Here is a 23,138-nt window from a genome sequence, read left to right as displayed (position 1 = left end):
GGGGGGTGGATGAAGAATGTGAGAATTTTCTGTGTCATTTCGATAAGATATTAAATCTCTTGCGGAGTCATGGAGGTCTATCCGCTGAAGAAATAAAATAACCCGAAACTGCCTCACCGTTATCTTTCACTTTCAATCATGCTACCTCCTTTCTCAAACAATATTCCATGTGTGTAGAAAAGATATTTTCTGGGCTTCAGTAACAGGGCTATCGTCGGCCTCTCGATCACTAGCATGTCAGAGCCTTTGGCTAGTACGATCCGAGATACACCATTAAGCTCTAGCACAATTCTTTCGATTTCTGTTCCTTACATAGCATATCGATAACGCTCACGGGGATCCTTCGACCCATGGCGTCGGTACCTGGTTGCATATATCTCTGGAGAATACTTCCAACCCAGACGTCTCTGCTTGTTCCGAACACATTTTTGCCAGATCTCTCTCTGAGGGGTAGGACTGGGGTCAATAAAGATGAACATTTCTTCGGTGCCATCTGCAATAAGAGCTTCAATGCAATTTTCGGACCAGTTGCTATCAGCATGACCTTCAAGACTGAGGTTTTGTTCCCCCCATTCCTCTGAGAGATCCATTCCATCAACAAGATCTTCTAGATCACCCAAGTTTTTGGTGTCAATCAAGCTCTGTACATACACTTGGAGCTTTGGGTAAGGAAGATTGCCTAGCCAAGTCAGAATGTGCTTTCTTCAATAACAGATATACATATACTGACCTTTGCTCCACTCTAAGTTTTCAGGAACGCAGACAATATGACAGTAGCTTGCTGGCAACAGCAGCCAGAAATCGGTCCTTCCAATAGGCTTGAATCGAGGGTATTTGTGGTTTAGTGAATCTGGCGCTCTCAGTGGAAGTGGCCCACAAGGTTCCAGGATGTCACTATGTGACTTAAAAAAGCCTGACAGCAAGTTCATGATGCTCATCGGGAATACACAAAACTCGGTCCTAATATTGAAAGGCAAATTGAGTATCGGCCTTAGAGCATAATAGGAGTGACACCTACATTGGGCAAACGCGAAGTACCAAAGTAAAGAGCCCACTCTTCAACGAAACAACAGCAGATACCGGCTTCTATAAGAATGGAGACAACCGTCGAGATCTGTTCGGGAGATGGTCGTGCGTCACCTGGATTTCCAACTGCTAATGGATGGCAGGCTGGAGAGACCTCTAGATGCCCACTGTCTTCTGGAGATTTGCTCATCTTGCTATCCGTCAAGCTAAAAGGCAGAGTAAACTAATGGGGTATAGAGACAAGTAAAAGTAGGCAAGAGAGAATAATATAGAATATAAGAAAAGATGTAAATAATCTCATTACAATTAAGCTGACTGCCCCGGTAGGGTGAATCCATTCCAAGGTTTCAAGCTTGAAGCGAGAATGACTGACTATATCGCCTAACCGGGCCTTAGTTTGACCTAATGAATAAAAGTACTTTTTTCTATATAAAAATAAATTTTGATATTGTTACCTCCCGCCCAACATCACTAGGAGCTTCTAGATAGTATTAAAAATACCTTAAGACCCTAAGTAACCTATCCCCCTTCCTCTTAGAATAAAAATAGCTTATCATACCGAGTTTCTAGAAATAGGCCTCTAAAAAGAGGATGGATATTAACCCCCCCCCCCCCCTTCTATATTAAAATCGTATTTATTGTCAAGATATTTGGAATCTATATTTAAAAAAGAATACTTTCCCTACTATTTAGAAGTTTATAGAGGTGGGAGATAAATTTTCTAAAAATGGTACTTTATATAGGAAAAATTGTATATATTGAGCCTGTAATTATTGTTAAGCTGGCGGATCCTGACTACGGTAGGGTCAAACTACGGCCCCGTCATATTGAATAATAATGATCTAATTACCAGAGGGGAAATAAAGCGGATTTAAAAAGCCCTTAAGTGCGAAAATTAAAGTCCTTCACGCGTAGACTTCGGACTTAAAGGTTTCTTGAGGCCCCCGCTCTCCATTTCCCTTATGGTATTTATAGAACAGGGAGGGAAGCGAGCAGGGTGAACGCATATTTCTATTAGGTAGGTTCTATATTGTACATGGCGACTGTAGTGGAAATACCCAGGCTTATGATAACCCAATTGCAGTTCTGACTTGCTTCATCGTAATCGCCGCGTTGGCAGAAGCCTCCTCTGCTCCCTTTCGAGCCACCATGCTCAGATAGCTCTCTTTATCAGACGAGCCAGACGACTCCACTTTCGCATCTTCCTCCATGATTTCAACGTACCGTTCTCGAATTGAACTCAACATCTCAATCAACTTGGAGGACAGATCCTGCTTGAGGGCCTTGAAGCTGCTGTTCTCGTATTCCAATGCTATCTCAGTCGGGCTTCGTCCAGTACCTGAGGGGCCAGATATCAGGGCCTCGGCGTGGCTGAACATTTCAAGCAGGTTAGAGACACCTGGCCTCTTCTCGGGATCGTACGTTATGGATGAGCCTGCATCTGTCAGTGCCAGGCGGATCTTATGGTGGATCTCCATTGGTGTGTCGGTGACGAGAATTCTGGACTTAATGTCTGCGTCGGATTTGGACATCTTCTGCTTTGGATTCTTCAGGGACATCACTCGTTTGGCAGGCGCTGCATAATCATACATTAGCAATAAGTTCAGTGCAACATTCCGCATTCTAGGGTAAATCTCACAGATCATTGCTTCCGGCACTGTAAGGACAGGCCCGTGTAAGTGGTTGAAGCCATTGGCTACTTCGCGTGCAAATTCAATATGCTGCTTCTGGTCTTCTCCGACGGGTATGTAATTTGCCCTGTTTCTCACAGTCAATGGTCAATTGCTATTCTGTCTCCTTGAGATTGGATATATCGAGTGACGAACCGGTGGACAAGCACATCTGCGGCTTGTAGTACTGGGTATGAAAAGAGGCCGAGTTTTAGTTGATTCCGCGCAGCAAGATCGAATTTGGCATTCTCGGGTAGATTCAATTTACTCTGTCATAACAAAACATTGTTAGATCTTCAGTCCGTGGCAACTTGGAGACTCGTCTAATTACCTTCCATTGTGTCATCCTCGATAAATATCCCGTTGACGCATTTACGCTTAGAATCCACATCAATTCTGAATGCGCCGGCACCTATACCATCCCAGACAGCAGATTATCAGCAACCTTCTCCCAAAAGCCATTCCCAATCCAGAGAGCAGACGTAAGACAAACATCAGATTGGTAGAATAGTGTAGCCCTCTCCGGCTTTATTCCTATCGCCAACAACACAGCTAGGGCCTCTTTCCGCCATTGTCGCAAATCTTCCGCAGCTTTCGGTAATGTGAGCGCATGTAGATCGACGATCGAATATATCAGTTTCGTATCCGGCGAGGAGGAATTCTGTAAATCTACCCAGGAGCGTAAGGCTCCAAGGTAGTTACCGAGATGTGGGATACCCGTGGGCTGAATGCCGGAGAAGATGACTGTCTCCTTCGGTTGTGCCGGTTCGGTCGTCGTGGAGCTGCACCGAAGCCATTGGGAACTGCATTTAGCGCTCCCTGAGTATTTCAATGGTATATATTGCCTGCAACATCTCAGAAGAGATTTCTGAGACGTCGTGGTGAACATCTTGAAGCTTTGTGTCACTTTCCAATGTTTGAAGCGTTGAAAGCTTTGGGAAGCCCAGCTTCATGTATCACGTGGTAGTTAGATGAGGGCTAAATTTAGAGGTAGAGCAACATTGATCGATATCAATTAATAACTGCCATAATTAACTACGTATTTAGGGAGAATCTCTGTATACAGAGCTCGCTTCCTATGGGTACGAATGAAGGATGTATGGTGACCAAGAAAAGTGGTTTGATAAGTATACAGGTCCTGATAAATGATCTAAAAACAGCCAGCTAGAAACACGGCACCCATCCTATATCAAGTGTCATATGTTACAGATTAAAAAATGTAGCAAAAGGAAGCAAAAGCGAAGATATAACCATATCAACCCTTTCGTCCCTCCGTGAGTGGTGCGGCAGTTCTCGTCTGTGATTCTCGTTCCAGCATAGAGACAAGGGTTTCTGGGAATTCGGCGTCCTTCCTTGCTCCAAAATGTACAAGTTCCTCATCAAGAGCCTTCTCAAAGCTTTTAGCCGCTGTATCCATTTCCTTTCCAACATCTATAACATAGCATTAGCACCAAACATCCCTTTCTTAACTTCAGATATCAGCAGGGAAAATGACATACCTAGGGAAGTATGCTCAAACACATTTGCCTTCATACCAACACCATGGAAGGCGTGTTTTCTCAAAAAGGACAACCACGCTTGGACGGCTTCTGGGTGGCCATCCTGAAGCTGTATCAATCGTCGGCAAGTTATACGTTCAAAGTTCTCCTTGCTCTTCTTGTGTACGAAGGGACTTCGTATGACGGTCCATCTCTCAACTATGCGTGGTAGCGGTACGGGTCCGGTCGCGGGGATGTTAAGGTAATAGGCGGCGCGGAGAGCGAAATCAGCGAAGAATTCGACGTGGCGTGCGCTGTACGAGCGGAGCTGTAGGTTGCAAACTGGCAGACCGTATTCAGGTTTCCGCTTTAGGGGTTTCATGTATGCTGCCTGGACGGCCTTGGGCAAGCGGAATTTGTCCTTGTAGGCTTCTAATCGGTCGTTCCTGGGAAGGTTAAGATACCAGATTAGCCGAGCTCAGTTGCGCGGTAAAATTGAAACGAGCGAGCAGCTGTTTAGTGCATGCGACCAACACCGGAGCAAAAAGGCTTACCATTCTTGTGGTTTAGCCTCTGGTTCGGGTTCGGTAAAGACCTCTCGCCTGTAGGGAGCGTTGGTTAGCTTTGATATTTCTTGATACGGACGATGTAAAGAAGTCAGATATCGGCAGCCGTCAATCTCACTTTATTTCAGGGGCTCCGGAGTTCGATTCCGCATTTCCCTTCTGTATAGCTGATAGGATCTCTGGAGGTATATCGGAAGAGGAAGAGGAAGTTGAGAGAGGACGGAAGAGACTGGTGACCTGTTGACATGCTGCAATTAGCCATTGAGCTGTCATAGATGTTGTTGACAAGGCAAAACTTACTTTGATTCGCTTGGTGACTCCCAGCACGGAGCGGAAAGAGGACGGCGAGAACATTGTGAGCGTGCTGGCTGTGTGTTTGCTGCTATCTCGTTGCTCGTCACTTTGTTCAATTCGACTTCTGCTTCAACAGCGATTTTTCATGTCGAAATATTACATAATCATATTTTTGTTTTTAGCCAATGAGCATCAGGCTTTTTCTCTATCGTTTTGGCCGCGGGGAGTTCCGTTAAAAAATCGTTTCACCGATAATTATATATTAAAGCCTCTGTTGCTCTTGTTGTTCGAAGCGGAAGAAGTTCATATTGTCTGTTTACTGGCCTTTGCTCTTGCGGAGACATAAGCTCTGTTTAGAGTGTATAAAAGAACCTGCAGGCACTAATATTTACGCATAATTCAACTAACTAGCGAGTTCAGAGGAACAATCGAAAAGACAGCAGATAATTATGGCAGAAGCATCTGTTTTTGGGCAGGCACAGGCTGCTGTAGAATATCTGAGACCTCAGTTACCAGAGGAATTCCAAAAGCCTCGAGTTGCTATTATTTGCGGCTCTGGTCTTGGTGGTCTTGCTGATACTATAGATCCCAAGACAAAGCACGAATTTGATTATGGCTCCATCCCCAATTTCCCCAGCTCGACTGGTAAGTGATGTGTGTGAACGCTATGGTTTTGAAGATTTTCGATCTGACAAAGTGATACTGTACCAGTTCCGGGACATCTGGGAAAACTTGTCTTTGGGTATCTAGGATCTAAGATCCCGGCCGTATTGATGGTTGGGAGAGCCCAGTAAGGCGTCCAATTTTAGATGACGATGATGGTGATGAGTATGTTGCTGACGAAGACTAGCTTTTACGAGGGACATTCAATGCAAAAGGTTACACTGCCAGTGCGTATATTCAAGCTCCTTGAAGTTGAGACAGTAGTTGGTAAGGATAATTGTTATTTTTGAATGATGAAGGGCCGGACTAGCTGACAGCGATAGTAACAAATGCATGTGGAGGGCTGAACCCCGACTATGTTGTAGGAGACGTGGTCGTGCTCAACGATGTATGTGTCTCTTCTTTTCCACAGCCTCGGGCAATATTGGAATCTGTTACTAAAAATCACATTCCATTGCAGCACATATTCCTTGCCGGCGTGTCGGGAGCTCACCCCCTGCGAGGACCAAATGCCGAAGAGTTCGGAACTCGCTTCCCGCCGCTCTCCGATGCATATGATTTAGATTTGCGCCGAACAGCTCATCGAGCCTGGAACAAAGTTGTGGCCGCAGAGTCAAAGCGACGCATCCATGAAGGAGTATATGCATACTGTTCTGGCCCAAGGTGAGGCTAACCCTGAGACAAATGTTCATCACGTGGCTGCCGCCGAGAAGTAGAGAGCTAACCCCGGTGAAAATGCAGCTTCGAGACTCGAGCTGAGTGTCGGATGATGAGGATGTTGGGTGCTGATACAGTTGGAATGTCGACTGTACCGGAAATCATTGTGGCACGGCACTGTGGTATGAAGGTGCTGGCCCTGAGTCTGGTGACGAACAACTGTGTCTTGTCACCGGTACCTCGTGGTGATGACCATCTGCTTCAGAAGTCGACGACAGAAGAGCTCAACACCATTATCGATGAAGGCAAGGCCAACCATGAGGAAGTGCTGGAAGCTGGTCGACAGGCTGCGTCAGACATGCAGGTACGCAGAGCACACGAAACCTATCAACAACTAAGCAAGCCCAATGATATGATAGCTAACCTTGTTGCCCAACCACATAGAAACTTGTCTCGCAAGCCGTTGAGGATATGTTCGCTCAATGATTGGGCGAACACGGCGATCTGGCGTTGTGATATCACCCTTCCTTGAGTTGACAGCAGGCTGCCGCCGCCGTCACATCCCAAAGGGTCATAGATATATAGATAGAGGGTTAGATAAGACAAACCCAAGGGCAATGCAATCATTTCATTGGCCTGGCTCGCTTTGCCTTTAATTTTTTGTAATGTGCTTTCTTCCCACTGGTCTTGGCAGCTTGAATTTCTGCATACTTGCGCTTGAAACGGCCACTCTCTTTCTCTGCAGCCATTACTTCCTGTGCAAAATTGTTCTTGCGCTCCTTCTTTGTGATACGGGCACTGAAGAATTCGGTGGCGCCTTCAATGATGGTACCAACCTGAGAGTACTCTGGTATACTGGCCTTGCCATTATCCTTCTTGTAGTGGCGGTGAGGGTCAAGTACGGATCTCATACGGAGGATCTGAAGATCCCGCTTTAACTCGGGAGTAACTACAGTCTTGGGCAGGTTGAACCACTTTGGCCCTGAGGTTGGTTTTTCCTTGTTCTGATGACTCGTTAGCATGATGTCCAGCTAGCATGTGGTCAAACAGGGTGTAAAATGAATTGTAAAGAGTAATCGAGTGTTGTTCAGAGTAACTATGATTAAAAAGAAACTTTCATGGGAGCAGCATAATCCAAGACGGACTACAAACCTGCATCAAGAGCACAAGGCTTGGGATAATTTTTCCTCATAACAGGCTCGGGGGGAATAGTGCGGGTAGAACGGTGAGTGGTGGCTTACCTTGACAAACGGTTGTTCGACGGTGTGAATAGTCTCAGCAAGCTTCTTTGCCGAATCTGGGACCAATCTGGATTTATCGATAGTAGCAATGCTATTAGACTGCTGCACATACGGCTGAATTGTTTGCTTATGGTTTAAATTCGGGACTCTGCAGGGTGTATTATTAGTATAAAAGGCGTTTTTATATCAGCAAGAGAGGACTGCAGGAAGTACACACCTTGGCCGCGAGGCCGAGTCGTCCACCTCTTGTCCGGTAGCGAGGGAGACGACTCCATCACCATCACCGTCTTGCTTGCTGGAGCTACCCGAGGCCTTCTTCAGCCTTGTTTCAGCTTCTAGCAGGAGACTCTGGATCTGCTCTTCAGAGAGCTCCTCCTCCGGTTCATCCTTCTGCGGCTTCGACGCCGGGTTCACAATCACCACTTCAACAGACATGGCGTCCGGCTCAACCCGTCCTTGTGCAGCTTGAGAAAGAAGTTCAGATAGCTCTACAGGCCATCTCACAGCTCTTCTCGTTCTTTTCGACTCTCCTTCTCTTCCTCTTCTTCTATTGACATAAAATTGAAAAAGAAGAAAAGAAAAACGAATTTTTCTCTTGTGCGAGTAAAGTTTAAATATGAGAGTATCACGTGATATATTCAGTGGAATTGCCCAATTAGGATAAAGGAACTTGTTTTTTTCGTATTTTCAAGGATGTTTTCTTCTTCAGCTCGTCTGAGAGACAAGCAGAGAGAGAGAGACTACGGAGTAGCGAGATAACAGAACAGGCGGAAGGAGAAAAGAAGGGAGCTGGCAGCCTGATGCTGCGGGCATCGAATATCTCGCGGGGCCCGCCGTAGACGACCGAAGCGACCACGCCACCCGATTGCCCAGCTGCAATGCAGGCGAGGGACTCCCCTTTGCGCCCAACTGTCCCAATAACAACGCATCAGAGCCCCAAGGGGGGCCTGAAATGACGGCCGAACGTCGAAATACACGCGACGCAGCACACGATTGGAGACAGCTTGGGGGGGAGGCCCTTGGGGAGTCAAGCAACGCTTCGCTGGTGCTTCATTGGCGCCCAATCTTCCAATCTTTGGGCGGATAGGGCTGCCAAGGGGGCCGACAGCGCATCCGATTCGAGGACCAGCTGGTGGTTGTCGGAGACTGTGTTCCAATCCTTGACTGGGTTCGCCGTCCATGATTGGGGCTCTGGGACGTGTTGTTTATGAGAGGCCGCTGTCTGAAATGTCTATCGTTCGTATGGGGGAAGATCTAGTGCCGTCATCGTCTGGACGCGATGCTTAGGAGCAGCGATGTCATCGAGAGATCGGGGTGTTTGGTTACACTGGGAAGCAGGTACCTGCGAGACAGACACACACTGCTCCTCTCTGGGGCTATGTAGCCTTAGCTATATAACTTAACTATCGTTCGTCTTATTATAACAACTATATAGTCTTCCCTCTGGTCGTGCCTTTGGGGTTCAGCATTTTTTTCCTCCTAAGCTACCAAAAAGAACGAGCTTTCTTTCTGTCTCTTCCTCTTCCTCTGCTTCCCCCTAAAACTAATCCTTGCCATCGCGACGGAGAAAGGCAGAGAGAGAAAAAGAGAAGAGAGGAAAAAAGAATACTAGCCCGTCCTCAGCTCAAGGCGCACTCCCCGTCGTCTCCTTATATAACTACCTGCTATCTAGCTCGAGGGCGCAGCATCCCGTCTCTCTGCGTCTTTCTCTCTTCTCTCTTTTCACTCTCCCCACCCAACACGGTAGACGCTCTAGGGCCTTCTTCTTTTTTCTCCCCTACGGCTCTTTTTCACCGCCACTCGATCAGTCCGTCCTTTCTGCGCGAGGCCCTTCTTCGCTCCCCGGTGTCTCTCTGCCAGCCAGCCAGCTACCGAGTGTACCACCTGCAACTCGCAACAGGACGCAGACGAGAAGACGGAGAGAGGCGTCACGGATACACGCAACAGGAAACAAACAGACAGAGACAGGACATATGGAGCAACAAAACCAGGCTGCGGGCCAGCCATCGCAATCTGCTCGCCAGAACCTCATGCACCACCAGCCAGCGTCGTCACAGCCGCAGACACAGCAATCGCAGCAGCCGGTATATGACACCCGGAATGGGGGCCACTATGGTTCGTCCACGCTGATTTCTCCCTTCTATGCTCCTTGATTATGGTAAACATGGAAATACTAACATCACGGCTCTTCTCTCTCAGGCGCAAGCGCAGCGGTATGTTCAATCAAACAAAAGAACTGAAAGAGAATACTCTCTCGCTCTGTTCTCCTTCCCCCCACATACACACGTTTGATCAGCAGTAATCCTCTCCATCAAGATGGTTTGGTGCTTGACATATTTATATACGAGAGGCTGGACACTAATTGGCTGTTTTTGATGGACCAGCTGTCTGCACAAGGATACGCGCCTGTCCCAGAGCTATATGCAGGTACATGGGCAAATGTATGGAGTCGCACATATATATCTATCCTACCCTCGCTATTCTGGGAGTACGCGCGCTAACCGTTGAATTATGGCGGAACAGGTCAACCAGGGCCTCCAGGGCTCTGCGCGTGATATTTTGACGACATACTGGCAGCACACCATCAACCACCTCGAGTCAGATAACCATGACTACAAAATCCACCAGCTACCGCTAGCCCGCATCAAAAAGGTGATGAAGGCCGATCCGGAAGTGAAGATGATTTCAGCCGAAGCACCAATCCTGTTCGCCAAAGGCTGCGACGTATTCATAACCGAACTGACCATGCGCGCCTGGATACATGCTGAAGACAACAAACGACGTACCTTGCAACGGTCGGACATTGCAGCTGCATTGGCAAAGTCAGACATGTTTGATTTCCTGATTGATATCGTTCCAAGGGAAGAGGCTACCTCTCATACCAAACGCTCAGCTCCCCAAGCTCCCGGTGCTGCTCAGGCGCCAGGACCAGGCCAGCTACCACCCCAGCCACAAGGTGTACCTCAGCAGCACCCCATGGGCCCGCCAGAGTACGGTGCCATGGGACAGCATCCTCTCGGTCAGGAACAGGACTACCGGCAGCAGCCTCCTATGTACGGCGGTGCAGTACAGTCAGACCCAGCCTACGGTCATCCCCAGCCCCAGATGTTTGGCGAGATGTATGGATATTCTCAGTTACCTCCTCAGCAGGTGAGTACCCTTGCATCATCCATTCATTCCAAAGGCCAATGTATTGATACCTAACCTATTTCACAGTGATCAAAAACTCGAAAACAAACCGGTGAGCTCTGGATGATGTCAGTGCGAACCACCCCGAACTTTCCTTCCAATTCATATGTTACATACCATGTCGATGCACTATCAAAGTAGAATCCAAAAAGGGTGACTCGGCAATCGCTCTTTGGGATTTATGGGCAGAACAAAACGGAGCTCCTGGTGGGACGAAACCTTAATTATATACGTTTTATTATTTTTATGACCTGTCCTTCTAAGCTCGCTCACCTCCGTTGCCCTTTCTATTCATCTGTTTTGATACCTTTCCCACCCTCCCCCTTTCGTCTTGACGTCCGGTTGACTTGACTGAGAGATGTGCGTTGTTATTAAGTATTGATTGTCATTTGCTGGGTGTGAGCTATCATTATCATTACCGCCCCGCCTACCCACCACTGCTTATTCCTCCGCTCTCTCTGTTCGTTTACACACCTATCCGTCCCCCTTTACATGGAAAAGAATTTGGTATCATCAAGCCGTGCATCTTCTTCCCTTCCTCGCCCTTTCTTTCATATTTACTCTGTCCTATCCCAAGGCTTCTCTTGTACAGTTTTCAACATCTCGCAAAGGGGCATATTAATAACAATGCAAGGCGGGGAGGCGTCTGAAGGTAGCTTCAACCGTGGCGGGTATATATAGTACATAACGACGTGTATATTCAAAGAAAGGCCCCTCTGTTGTTTGTGTTTGGAGACATGAGATGGCGCTCAGCTAGGCTCAGCTCAATACTTCTTTCCAAAGCGATTTGACAAGCTGAATTTGCTATCTGGTTTGGTTGGGCTTTGTACTACTGCTCGAGAAAGCCTATTCGAATGTCAGTGTAAGATGCCATTGACCGAGTTTTCATGCTGCGGGAAACACATACTTTTCGAGCAAGACAGGTCCGTTCATAGGATCAATGCGTCCATACTTCTTGTTTCTCACCGCAATATCGTAATACTCATCCGTGTTCTCGGCCATCATCAATTGGACCGTTTGCTGTAATTCATCAAGGTTTTCACGTAGGATGGGGACTTCTAGACTATCCACGAATTTGGACAGGTAGTCTGCATCTCGAGCCAAAGCAGCTACCCCGTTAGGGTTGATTACTTTGACCTCAGGATCGAGGGGGAGGGCCTAGCGGTGAAGTGTTAGACAAGTACAACCTGCGACAAGCTGGAAAGGGGGAACGAAACACATACTATAACCCTACTAGCGACATGGCTGAGGGCATCGAAATAGATAAGCTCTTTGATTTCCGTGGGCAGGCCAAGAAGGGTAGAGTTCATTATGTTCGACAAGAATCTCGTCAACGTCTGCATGTAGTTACTTGGCTCCATCTGCAGCTTGGGCGCGTTCCATTCATATTCGGCTGTTTCGATAAGGTCATCGATCTTCGAGTTGACGACTTCGAAGATACGTTTCTCAGCTGCTTTTTTGTTCATGCGGAATTTCTCCGTGGCGTTGAGGGCGATAGGACCCTCGCCGGAGTTGGATGATCGGGCCGCTGCGAGGAGGACTTCTAGTTCCTGGCAGGCGATTTCAAAGTGTTCTAGGTTGATGAGGATTTGGACTATTTGGCCAAGGTATTGGGAACCAAGGCGCTCCGTGAGCATTTCGCATACTTTGTTGCAGAGGAGCTCGTCCAGTGACTATCATAATAAACCTTAGTAGATGGAATCAAATTGGATAACTGAGAAAGCCATGAACGTACGCTTCGGACAGTTTCGTCTATAACGTCTGGATGATTGAAGTTGTCCCCTGAGAAATAGTAAAACTGGTTTAAAAGGTTTCTGATATCGATGCAGCATAATGGATACATCTGTGAGAACGGGAGAACACAAGGATATCTGCTTTGCCATTAGAACCAAGGCATTCTAGGAGTTATAGGAGGGCATCTTACGTTTGTTCTTCTCGAGGTTTCTCAGGAGTATACCAGCTGACATTCAGAACTTTGTCATACTCCTCGTCACTCCGGATAGGCATAGGCATGTAGTCATCTGTTTGAACAATCTGGTACAAAGTAAGCAACTAGCAATATAGAGAGAAAGAAAAGAAGCACTCACCTCTTGGAAATCATCGCTGAACCTTCTCTTTAGTAGTTCGGTATATTTCTCGAATAATGTTAAAAGGAGTCTATCGAAAGGACCAACAGAGAATGCCTGACAGGAAAACCAGATTAGCATGCTATAGATTGTGATTAAGAGGGTCGGTAGGCTTACACTCATTGTCTGCATAAAAAGAGTAATAAGATTCTTGATCTTAAGAATATCCTCTGAGTTATCGACAGTCGGTAGCGCTTTTGAGATCAACCCAACAGCGGTCTGAGACATTGAATCCCATAGTTCTTCGACCTGTGTTAAGTGATATGATTAGCTACCTTGCTTGGTAGATAGATAGATAATAAGTAAAAGCCACTTACATCCACGGGAGATCTCAACTCAGGAACTCTCTTCATTGTAGCTCGCTCGACCAACGCAAAACCAGCAATCTCTTCAAGCAAGGTATGAAGACTCGAGCCATCTTCTGACAGCAAAGTTATGGAGGTAGGCAGTAACAGATCCTTCTGATGCCTTCGTGTGGTGGCATACTCAGCCTGGAATTTGTCCATCTGGCCCAGAGATTGATGTATATGCATACACTCGAGCAAGGGCGAGAAGTCCACCTGCAGATCATCATTATAAAGTAAATCAAATTCCTCCATCTCATCAGATACCAGCTCTATGGCTGAATTGAGTTTAAACCGCGACAGGTAAGGTATTTTCTCACTCCGCTCTGTTAGTCTTTCCTTTCGCTTATCCGTGTGGAAAAGCGACAGTTCACCCAGGTACTGCGACATTTCACGAATGCGATATAACCACGTATTCAAATCGGCCATGACCGCATCCGCAATCGCCTTTTGCGTCATCGGTACAGACCGCTGTATAACTTCCGCGATCTTATATTGCGTGACTCCCTTGAGGTGAACATTCTGTAACTCATCCAGAGCCCTGAGCGCGGCATAATGGTTCTTCTTAGCAAGTAGTTCATAGACCTGGTTTGCTAGACGTAGAACCTCCAAACAGTCCTGTAGTGCCTTGGAGGTCTCGTCGATGTTCTGGCGATGGCTGCGCGATTCGACCAGCGCCTTCTTTTGTTCGGCTAGGCGCTTTGTGCTGGCGAGGATGGACTGGTTGAGCCCGAGAATTTCCTCCGTGAGATTGACGGTTCCTTCGCGGACTTGGAGAAGTTGGTTAACGGAGAAGACAAAGTCTTGGTGTGTAGAATTGCATATGCTTTCGATCTTCGCTTCGCGGTCATCTGCGAATTTGGTGAGGGAGTGTAGGAGTTGTGTTGTTCGGTTGCCATGGCTGTATTCGCGGATAGAAGGGATGAGTTGGTCAAGGTAGTCGGTGTCGGATGAGGATAGGACGATCTACAAAAGTTCTGTCAATTGGGCTGTAGCAGCATAGTATCAGACAGCTTATTGTTTACTTACCTGGTTCAGGACGGAGGAGAGGTCATTACGGTGTGATACTGGGGCAGCATCTTGATTAACTGATATCAACGAGGAAATGGTAATAAGAAAAGTAAAAGGCTGCGCATTGTCCTTCTAGTTCGGAAGATACAGTATTAAAGTCTTAAGATAATGCGCCGTTCAGGCTTGCTCGAGGGTATGTCGGCTCGCAAACCACCTCCCTGTCGCATCGTCCGTCACTATCGTCAGATTTGACAACCTCCCAATTACAACAGTTCGATGATGTATGTGATTATGTAAGTAAATTATTCACGTGATACGGGGTTGGCCAATTCAAAGCGTTTGAGACAAAAAAACAAAAACTCATAGATATAAAACAGTTTGTATAGCCAGTTTATGAAAGGGTGATGGCATGAACCAAGTAAACCACTATGCAGCGAGCTATATTTAGCCTGACCTATGGCGGAATTTGCGGTCAGAACGTGGAGCTAGTCAAATTAGCGTCCAAGGGCGCACTCGGTGTTTTTGCCCTGACTCCTGTGAGCACCCAAGTACCATCCTTCTTCGATCAGCTCGGTCTCGGTGTCTTGCCAGTATTGAAGTTTGCCTCCATCCTCGCTCTTGAAGTCAAGGTCGCCCAGACGAAGCTCAAAAGGTTCGTTGTGCTTCCGTGGAACCTGCAAGCCCACCCGTCAGATACAAAGTAAACACATAAACGTTGGAGAAAGAGGAAAGATGACACGGTTTGAGAAAAATTATTCATCCAGCTTTGTAAGTATAGAATCCTACCTTGACGAACATCGTGCAGTCTCTTAGCGTCATGGAGACAGCTCTCTCCTCGGCCGATGCATGGATACCCGCTAGTCCGACGGCGTTCATCTGGGACTGCCTGTCACGAAGCTTGAGCAGAGTCGGGTTTCGATGTATGAAGGCAGCTACTCGCCGAACGTCGTCAGGATTGTTGTTGATGGCCGATACCGCAGACAGGACGTCCTCGAGCTTGTTAGAGACCAAGTCAAACGGACAGAATGACTTCTTGGGATGAATCTGTTCTGGTTTCTTGTCCGTGGCTGCTCCCCGACTGGCCACGAACTGTCTCTTCTCCCGTAGAGCACAGGTGCGGCACCGGCGAGCGTCTGGTGGTGCCGAGGGAGACTGTATGAGCCATTTTGGTTTGAGCTCCCAGAGCGTTGCACCGGAGCCCGGAGAACCAGTCATGTCCTTGATGAGCAGGCCAAAGGGCTCATCGGTGCAGAGATAGTCGCCCCGGCGCTTTCTGGGCCGGCGGTTATGCGCTTCATCGTCCCTTAGGCGCTCGTTGCAGGCCGTGGTGAGTCCATCCGGTAGCTTGATGAGTTCTTGCGAGACAAGCTCGTCGTCCCTGAATATTGAGCGGATCTGCGAGTTGAAGCTGCGGGTAATCTCCTCGTAGGGTGTTCCCGAGGCGATCTCCTTCCTCAAACGGAGCAGCTTGCCTGGATACGCAAGCTGAGCTTGACTTGGGCCTGAAACGTCCGTATCCCTGGCGGGAGTGGCTTGGGGATGAGGTGCAGCGGAGATACTATAGACTATGTTGGCGGCACCCTCCGCCAAGTAAGTCAACTTGACACCAGCCGCGAGTTCCAGCATGGGTGTCGACGCTGGGAAAGGCTCCCAGGATGCCTTGCGATGCCTGCAACTCTCATATGCAAGATGATATTATTATTTCCATCGTCGTCTCCACCAGCTTTATTTTTTCTTTTCTTCCGACTTGAGCCCTCGGGATGTCACGTGAAGCATGTTTAGGTAATCTCAACGTCAACATCAAAACAACGAGGCAAAGACTGGAGATGAAGGTGAAGATGAAGAGAGTCCTTGAGATATCAGGCTCTGAGAGGTCTCTCGAATCATGGCTATGTAGATTAAAGATGCAGAAGAATGTATGGCAAAATATTAGGAAGAGACCAAAAATGAAGGCATCTGCCGTCTTTACTGAGTCTCTCTCAAAGCAAGATGAGAGCCAACATGGAGAAACAAGGATATACCCAGATACCTCCAAAGAGCCAGTGATCAAAGGAGGAAGAAGGAGAGAAGTAAAGATAGTTTAATTGGCACTAACAGTGATGGAAGGCTTCCTATTCCTGCCATATAAAATACCCCCTTTTCTCTCTTCTTCTTCTTCTTCTTCTTCTTCTTCTTCTTCTTCTTTCTTGCTCTCTCTGCACAGCCTTAATGATATATCAGTGTACTTTATAGTATATATATATACAGCTGTGCCTATCTTTTATCTTATATATCCTATATATATATTAACTGTTAATATGGATGACACTGTTATCCATCTAATATACGCGATATATATATATGTGTGTGTGTGTGTGTGCCCTCTCTATATCTACACCAGATGCCTGGTATATATATAGTGTCTATCTGGGACCTTTACCACCAGGTAAGTTTCTTCTCTTCTATCGTCGTCTGCCTGCGTCCTCACTGTCTTTATCTTCACTCTGTCTCCGCTCTGCTGTGTTCTCTGCCCTGTCCAGCTTCTTCTTTCCTGCCAGCCTCCTCTTTTTTCTCCTCCCTTGGCTGACTTTGATGAGGACACCAGAGCCTCTTAGCAAAGTGGACAAACCAGGCTTGACTCGCCCACCCGATGCAGGCCCTGGGCAGTCAAGCCTGTGCAGCTGCTGTCGATCTTTATACCTACAAGCTGCCTGGTGAGCAGACATCTCCTTCACTCTCCTTCACACACTCTCCTCCTTCTCCTCCTTCTCCCTCTTCCTGCTCAAAGAAGAAAAGGAGGGGCAAGCAGGCAGAAAAAAAGAGGGGTTCGATGTCCGCCGCCGCCTTTCTCCTCCTTTTCCCAACCTCCTCCCTTTCCCTTCGAGTCTACTTAAACCTCATCCTCATCCTCGTCCTCATCTTCTTCTTCTCCTTTTCATCCTCTCTTCATCCTCACCTTCATCTTCATCCTCGCCTCCAGCAGCTGTTCAGTCGCTCTGTTCAGCTCAATTCCCCTGTCAATTCTTCTGCTGCTATCTCTACTCCGTCCGTTTCAGCTATTTCATACCACCAACTATCCTCTATCCGCCGTTACTCACCGCATCCTCACTTTTTTCCTCATCTTCAGCTCTGTTGTACAGCTCAATTGACAGCCAGGTAGGCACTACGACCCAGATATCCTCGTATATATCATATCCTGACAAGTGGCAGAAGTCAAGACGAAATGTCGAGACTCGCAAGCAGCCCTCGGTCCTCTGAGCAGGCCAATTCTCGCAATGGCTCGCCTGAGACCAGGCTGACTGCATTCTCCCCTGAGCATTCTCGTTCTTCCCAGCAGTTTGCTCCCGCTCTTGAGTTGTCTCTGCGTTCCTCTCTGAGGCGCTCCATCTTTCAGCAGTAAGCAGCTTCTCCCTATCACTTTTTCTTTTTTTCTTCGCCTTCTTCTTCTTCTTCTTTCATCTTCTATTTGAATTTCTCTGACTCGGTGTCTAGGGAAGCACAAAACCCATTTATTACTGTTCCTCCTTCTGGTATCTCTTCCAGACGTATTCAGCTTTCTCCCACTGCGTCTAGCTTCACTCCTGGCAGTTTTGACAGAAACCCGTCTGCCGGCCCTATGTCTTCTCCTACTTTCATCCAAGATCAAAACCCTGCCAATCTTGCTGATCTAACTAAAACTTCTGTTCCTGACACTCCTGGCCTTGTCAGCACTTTTACTCCTCGTGGCTCTGTTGATTTTGGTCCAATTGGCGGCGCCAGAGTCTCCCCTCCTTCTTCTTCCAGCTCCAAATACATTCCTGGTCCCTATGCCATGTACTACCAGCAAGGCCACTTTGACGCCGAGAACCGCAATCGTGCTTTTGTCATCGACGGTGCTCCAGTGGATATGCTTTACCATGACATTGCTGCAATCTTCAATGTAGGTATTTCTTTGTTTCTTTTTTTCCCTCTCACTTTTTTCCCCTGCTAACACATTCCTAGCGCCGTGAATTCAACTCTGTCAAGGGACCTGTCCTGTGTGAGCTTGCTTCTCATGGCAGAATTTACGTTGGTTTCGCCGACATCTATGAAGCAAAAATGGCTGCCATCAAAGCCAAGTCCTTCTTCCCCAATTGGCGTTTCCATGCCTTGACCGCAAGGGAGTTCACCCAAAAGTTTGACCCTTCGCTTGCCCCCACCACCTCAGATTATGAAGGTCAAATCTTTGCTACTGTCTACTACAACGCTGGTCATGAAGAGCCAGATGGCCGGATCATCTCTCACACTTTCAAGAACTTACTCTCTACCTACGGTGAAATCAAGGCTTTCCACAGCATCCCCACTGACCACAACAACATTGTCAACTTCCACGTCGAATTCAGCGATACTCGTGCTGCTGATAACGTTGTTGCTGGCCTCAATGGCTCTTCTCTTCCTGTAAGTCATCCTTCCTCCTTTGCCCTGGTTCTTCTTATGCTCATGGTACGTATAGGAGTGCGCCATCGATGTCAAGTACTTCAAACCAGATGTCACCCACCATGCCCATGCTCATCACCCAACTGAAGAACCTGTTCCTCGCACTTCTCCAATCATGATGAACGACCGTGCCATTGCCATGTCTCGCCGTCGAAGCTTTGCCTCTCCTACCCCTTACATGGAGCTTAGCCCAACTGGCCGTTCCACCATTCCCATTGGTGATCCTGCAGTTGCAACTTGGAACCGTCGATCGGATGAATGCCACAACTTCCGTTCTCGTCATGGCTCTGGGCGCAACCGTAACAATACTCATAACAACATGAACCAAAACCACGTTGACATTGAACGCATTCGTCTCGGCCTTGACGTCCGCACTACAGTTAGTATCTTCTTCCTCTTTCCCCTCCCGATGCATTGCATATACTGAGTTCATCCAGATCATGCTACGCAATATCCCAAACAAAATTGATCAGGCTATGCTTAAGGATATTGTCGATGAGACTAGCCATGGCAAATACGACTTCATGTATCTTCGCATAGGTAAGAAGGCTATTTCCTTTTCACTTTTTTCTTTAGTCTACATCAGCTAATTTGTCATAGATTTCGCCAACAACTGCAAGTCAGTTATCCTGTCTATGTCAATCTCACCACGAGCTTATTGCTAATTAACTAATAGTGTCGGCTATGCATTCATCAACTTCGAAGATGTAAGTTATGTTCCTATCATTCATATATTTGATACTCCATGCTAACTTGCTATACAGCCAATTGACATCATTGATGTGAGTTCATATCTACATGTCAATCAGCCAAGGCCATCTGCTAATAAGCACACAGTTTGCCAAAGCTCGTGCTGGTCGTTCTTGGTATTATATCCTCATTCCCATCCATACCTCTATCTACTGACTTCATCAATAGGAACTGCTTCAACAGTGACAAGGTTGCTGAGATTTCTTATGCCAGTAAGCATTCTCCTTACTTTGCCCCATTGATACATATGCTAACACCATACTAGCCATTCAAGGAAAAGACTGTCTTGTCCAAAAGTTCCGCAACAGTTCCGTCATGCTCGAACATCCCTCATTCCGACCAAAGGTAAGCTTCTCACGAACATTTCACTCTCCTCCCATTTGACCACCTCACTTACAGCTTCTAGATTTTCCACACTGGCACTGGCCCATTGGCTGGCACTGAAGACCATTTCCCTGGTCCTGACAACCCATCCAAGATGCGCCGCAGTGTTGAGAATGCCGAGCATGTCGGTATGTATAGCATTGTCCCTTACATTCATACCATGTCTGACCCTTTTCCTAGGCCTGTTCGCTCCCAGGGTCGGTCAGCAATACCGTGATGAGCAACGCCGTCGTCGCTCTCAGTTTGACCGTGGCACTACCGCCGCCGAACGTGAATCTCACTGGACTCGCGACTGGCCTGCCCACTCCGAGCGCATGGAACAGATCCGCCCCAGCGTTATGAACCCTTGGTATGAACCCACTGGTGGCAATCATCATCACCATCTCTCTGGATAACTAATCCTCATATTTACCCATCTTTCATACCATCATGCACTTGAACTTCTCCAGTTCAACGAACATGACTCACATCGTCAATCTCGATGTTCTTTTTTTGTCTTCTTCGTCTCGTCCCTTTATCTTCAGTCATCTTTCTGGCAATTTTTCCACTCTTTTAGTATTCTTTTCCCTTCTTCTACATGTATTATCTTCTCCATTTTTCCTCCCTTTTCCCCTGCCTTCTTTTGCCTTACATACCACATATACCCGAAACAATGCACATCAAATCAGGCTAGCACGGAGCTTGGGCAAACCCGTTCACATCCACAGGAACACCTTGTCAAACACTGGTTCTACATGCTTATCTGCCTGGCTTCCCCTTTGCAGATTTGGGTATCAAGGCTATTGCCAGCCCTTATCGATACCTCTCAGGTTCAACTGTCAGGTTTCTTTGACTCCGATCTTGTCTTTTTGTTCTTCCTACTATTGAGTCTTGCATTGCCTTGAAATTTGGTTTGCAAAGGACCATTGACTCAGCTAACTCATCACCTTGGGAGAACAGAGACAGGATCCTGTGCTTGCCCGCCTACATTCATAGCATCCGTTCTACCTACCCTATCCACCTATCCAACTCCTCTATCTCGCATTCTGCTTTTCTGATATCCTTTGCGATATGCTCCAACTTCTAACATTCCTTTCATACTTCTGTATTTAACTCACTTTGGTATTTTCTCCCTTTTGTTTTGTTTCTTTACCTTTCCCTTCATCAACATGTATTATCACCTGGGCAGCAATTTGCGGATTTCGTGGCGTCAAGGATGGGGCTTCTGATGACCACAACCATGACCACCACACAGAACGAAAAAGGGATATTTGCTTTGTTCTTTTCATTTCCATTGTTATGGTTTTACTTGCTTATTTTTCAACATGGCGCAATGGTGGTTGTGTTGTGGCTTGAGGGCGCATTTGCTTTTTCAGTCAAATCAAGTTGTGAAAACCGTTATGTACGTTAGTGGAGGAAGCGGACATTATGTCGCTTTACATCAAATCGAAGACAAGTATGCTTCCTTTTGACATGTTTCTTTCTCTATAAATGATATTTCCAACTAACCAAGCAAAACCAACTACCACCCTAGCCCCCGCTACGAAAAGAAAAGACAGGTTATAGACCCGATCCGATGCATCCTTCACTCATTCGCACCCCAGCCTCTAGCATGATCATACTCGCTCCTCAACTCCGACACACCCCTAGCTATACCAATAACAGAATCCATAAATGTTCCATTCCCGTTATTCATTCTTGCCCTCCTCTCTCTTTCGGCTGGAGACTCCTGAACCCGGCCATTGAGAGCCGCATCAGTAGCCCGCTGCACATCAGCTACTGTAACAATTTCGTCTTTCCTTCTATTTAGCGCTGCAGCGCTAATAGCAGGGGCAAACATCTTTGTCCATTCAACTTCACCCTTGAAGGGAGGGTTGTACTCTGATTCCCGGTAGACGTAGTATTGGGCCGTGACGGGCTCATAGCGCCTCTCAAGCAAGATGATGATAGGCCAGGTAATTATCCAAAGCTGAAGAATGACAACTGCCCACCAGACGAACCTGTTGGTTCGGAGATTGTTTATCCAATGTGGTGAATAGACGGTTAGTGCTGTGTGGGTTGTTTCCTGGGTAACATTGATGGTACCACGGTAGTTAGTAGAGCGAATGATGGAGGCGATTTCGGTTCTGATAATGTTCATGTCGAGCCCTTTAACTGTGCTGCGTAACGTGAATCTATGAAAGGGCAGTTAGTATACTGGTAAGTTTATTCGCAGGTTGTCTCTTTACTGACGATTTCACTCCGCTTTTGTCTTCGCAGTATCGAGTACACCATTGCTGAAGCGTACTCTCGAGACTTGTCTCTGCCTCGATCTGTTCACCATTCATCGCCGCTTGTTCTGGATCGTTGGCTTCGGCAGGCTTATACTTCTTGCTCGCTTTGCACTTGAACCTCCCTCCGCGGTACGCAGACTGTTTGTCACCGTCCCGCACCACGTTTAGTTCGCGGAAGTAATCGAATAACGGGCGTCTTTCCAGATCATACGAAGATATCGGCAATATAGTTCCTTGAGTCTCGATTCGAAAGTCAAAGTCCGTAACCGTAGAGCTGGAGTCCTTTTTCCCATCCCGCTGCTTGACGGTGTGGGTTCCTTTGACGGAGATGAGAACAGTAGGCGCCACACCGGCTTGGTTGTATATAGCGTTGTACAGATCCTGTGGAGTATTCGAGTATTCTGGGTGAACAGTCACAAGATACGATTCCCGTCCGGAATATGTTTTGACAACGCGGCTCCCAATAACCTCTTGATATGGATTGGTATAGCCTCGTGGGGCCGGTAGGTCAGGGAGAGTTTGCCTGTAGTTTGAACTTCCTGGAGTGGCATCAGTATAAGCCGGTGGCTCATCGCTGGGCTCATCCGTGTACGGCTCGACTGGCTGCTGGTCGTGCAGACTTATCGCTGACCGTTTGGAGGCCAGGCCCCGTTTGCCGCCAGCGGTAGTAAAACCCATTGGTACAGATGGCTCTTTTCCTGGTGGTGTATAAAAAATTGAGAATATTCAAAGAGACGCCCTTGAACAGAGATATGGGGGAAGAAAAATGGGAAAGATTCGAAATATAAAGGGACCCAGACGGAGAAAGAGTCCCTTTATATCTCGAATCCATGCAACGGACGAAATGTCTCAGGCGGCGTTCCAGGCACCAACGTCGGCGGATGCCCCTTTACGAGCTCCGACCGCCAGCGCCGCAACATGGATAAAACATGCAATTGGAAGGATGCATTGTTGAGCCTCAATCCTTCAGTTTTGCCCCTGCTTGCTCGTTGGCAGAAGAGGAAGAGCTCGTCTATTTAACTTCTCGTATTCGAGTCAACTTTTGCAAGTGAA

The 23,138-nt window shown here is 47.3% G+C and overlaps 11 protein-coding genes across 11 annotated transcripts; 3 read left to right on the top strand and 8 right to left on the bottom strand.

Annotated features, from left to right (window-relative positions):
- Positions 1 to 308: 308 nt before the first annotated feature.
- Positions 309 to 1,216, bottom strand: MGYG_06319 (hypothetical protein; the record flags this gene model as incomplete). The annotated part of the gene is made up of 3 exons (XM_003171728.1): positions 309 to 679; positions 731 to 902; positions 1,019 to 1,216. The coding sequence occupies 3 exons, from the start codon at positions 1,214 to 1,216 to the stop codon at positions 309 to 311; spliced, it is 741 nt and encodes a 246-aa protein (XP_003171776.1).
- Positions 1,217 to 2,090: 874 nt separating this feature from the next.
- On the bottom strand, positions 2,091 to 3,585 carry MGYG_09121 (tryptophan--tRNA ligase; the record flags this gene model as incomplete). The annotated part of the gene is made up of 5 exons (XM_003171727.1): positions 2,091 to 2,602; positions 2,666 to 2,784; positions 2,853 to 2,965; positions 3,028 to 3,108; positions 3,190 to 3,585. The coding sequence occupies 5 exons, from the start codon at positions 3,583 to 3,585 to the stop codon at positions 2,091 to 2,093; spliced, it is 1,221 nt and encodes a 406-aa protein (XP_003171775.1).
- Positions 3,586 to 3,951: 366 nt separating this feature from the next.
- MGYG_09120 (mitochondrial 37S ribosomal protein RSM10) lies at positions 3,952 to 5,094 on the bottom strand (the record flags this gene model as incomplete). Its single annotated transcript, XM_003171726.1, has 5 exons — positions 3,952 to 4,127; positions 4,196 to 4,620; positions 4,729 to 4,776; positions 4,859 to 4,977; positions 5,041 to 5,094. 5 exons carry the CDS (start codon positions 5,092 to 5,094, stop codon positions 3,952 to 3,954), a joined length of 822 nt encoding a protein of 273 aa, XP_003171774.1.
- A 389-nt stretch (positions 5,095 to 5,483) lies between these two features.
- Positions 5,484 to 6,840, top strand: MGYG_06317 (purine nucleoside phosphorylase; the record flags this gene model as incomplete). Its single annotated transcript, XM_003171725.1, has 7 exons — positions 5,484 to 5,679; positions 5,746 to 5,824; positions 5,885 to 5,964; positions 6,021 to 6,085; positions 6,158 to 6,360; positions 6,439 to 6,718; positions 6,799 to 6,840. 7 exons carry the CDS (start codon positions 5,484 to 5,486, stop codon positions 6,838 to 6,840), a joined length of 945 nt encoding a protein of 314 aa, XP_003171773.1.
- Positions 6,841 to 6,977: 137 nt separating this feature from the next.
- Positions 6,978 to 8,030, bottom strand: MGYG_06316 (rRNA-processing protein FCF2; the record flags this gene model as incomplete). Its single annotated transcript, XM_003171724.1, has 3 exons — positions 6,978 to 7,358; positions 7,596 to 7,743; positions 7,813 to 8,030. The coding sequence occupies 3 exons, from the start codon at positions 8,028 to 8,030 to the stop codon at positions 6,978 to 6,980; spliced, it is 747 nt and encodes a 248-aa protein (XP_003171772.1).
- A 305-nt stretch (positions 8,031 to 8,335) lies between these two features.
- On the bottom strand, positions 8,336 to 8,776 carry MGYG_09119 (hypothetical protein; the record flags this gene model as incomplete). Its single annotated transcript, XM_003171723.1, has 1 exon — positions 8,336 to 8,776. One exon carries the CDS (start codon positions 8,774 to 8,776, stop codon positions 8,336 to 8,338), a length of 441 nt encoding a protein of 146 aa, XP_003171771.1.
- A 1,330-nt stretch (positions 8,777 to 10,106) lies between these two features.
- On the top strand, positions 10,107 to 11,008 carry MGYG_06315 (transcriptional activator hap5; the record flags this gene model as incomplete). The annotated part of the gene is made up of 2 exons (XM_003171722.1): positions 10,107 to 10,714; positions 10,858 to 11,008. The coding sequence occupies 2 exons, from the start codon at positions 10,107 to 10,109 to the stop codon at positions 11,006 to 11,008; spliced, it is 759 nt and encodes a 252-aa protein (XP_003171770.1).
- Positions 11,009 to 11,548: 540 nt separating this feature from the next.
- On the bottom strand, positions 11,549 to 14,333 carry MGYG_06314 (hypothetical protein; the record flags this gene model as incomplete). The annotated part of the gene is made up of 9 exons (XM_003171721.1): positions 11,549 to 11,630; positions 11,692 to 11,942; positions 12,008 to 12,457; positions 12,520 to 12,655; positions 12,709 to 12,818; positions 12,872 to 12,967; positions 13,028 to 13,159; positions 13,228 to 14,220; positions 14,313 to 14,333. 9 exons carry the CDS (start codon positions 14,331 to 14,333, stop codon positions 11,549 to 11,551), a joined length of 2,271 nt encoding a protein of 756 aa, XP_003171769.1.
- Positions 14,334 to 14,759: 426 nt separating this feature from the next.
- Positions 14,760 to 15,891, bottom strand: MGYG_06313 (hypothetical protein; the record flags this gene model as incomplete). Its single annotated transcript, XM_003171720.1, has 2 exons — positions 14,760 to 14,939; positions 15,052 to 15,891. The coding sequence occupies 2 exons, from the start codon at positions 15,889 to 15,891 to the stop codon at positions 14,760 to 14,762; spliced, it is 1,020 nt and encodes a 339-aa protein (XP_003171768.1).
- A 1,576-nt stretch (positions 15,892 to 17,467) lies between these two features.
- MGYG_06312 (hypothetical protein) lies at positions 17,468 to 20,228 on the top strand (the record flags this gene model as incomplete). Its single annotated transcript, XM_003171719.1, has 12 exons — positions 17,468 to 17,640; positions 17,737 to 18,163; positions 18,226 to 18,660; positions 18,716 to 19,078; positions 19,137 to 19,239; positions 19,300 to 19,318; positions 19,376 to 19,406; positions 19,537 to 19,565; positions 19,618 to 19,661; positions 19,715 to 19,794; positions 19,856 to 19,961; positions 20,014 to 20,228. 12 exons carry the CDS (start codon positions 17,468 to 17,470, stop codon positions 20,226 to 20,228), a joined length of 2,025 nt encoding a protein of 674 aa, XP_003171767.1.
- A 1,169-nt stretch (positions 20,229 to 21,397) lies between these two features.
- Positions 21,398 to 22,763, bottom strand: MGYG_06311 (hypothetical protein; the record flags this gene model as incomplete). The annotated part of the gene is made up of 2 exons (XM_003171718.1): positions 21,398 to 21,986; positions 22,045 to 22,763. The coding sequence occupies 2 exons, from the start codon at positions 22,761 to 22,763 to the stop codon at positions 21,398 to 21,400; spliced, it is 1,308 nt and encodes a 435-aa protein (XP_003171766.1).
- Between the last annotated feature and the right edge of the window lie 375 nt (positions 22,764 to 23,138).

The sequence above is a fragment of the Nannizzia gypsea genome, genomic scaffold, assembly GCF_000150975.2.
Source record: "Nannizzia gypsea CBS 118893 supercont1.5 genomic scaffold, whole genome shotgun sequence".
Classification (NCBI taxonomy): Eukaryota; Fungi; Ascomycota; class Eurotiomycetes; order Onygenales; family Arthrodermataceae; genus Nannizzia; species Nannizzia gypsea.
This window is presented reverse-complemented; position numbering and strand designations above follow the sequence as displayed.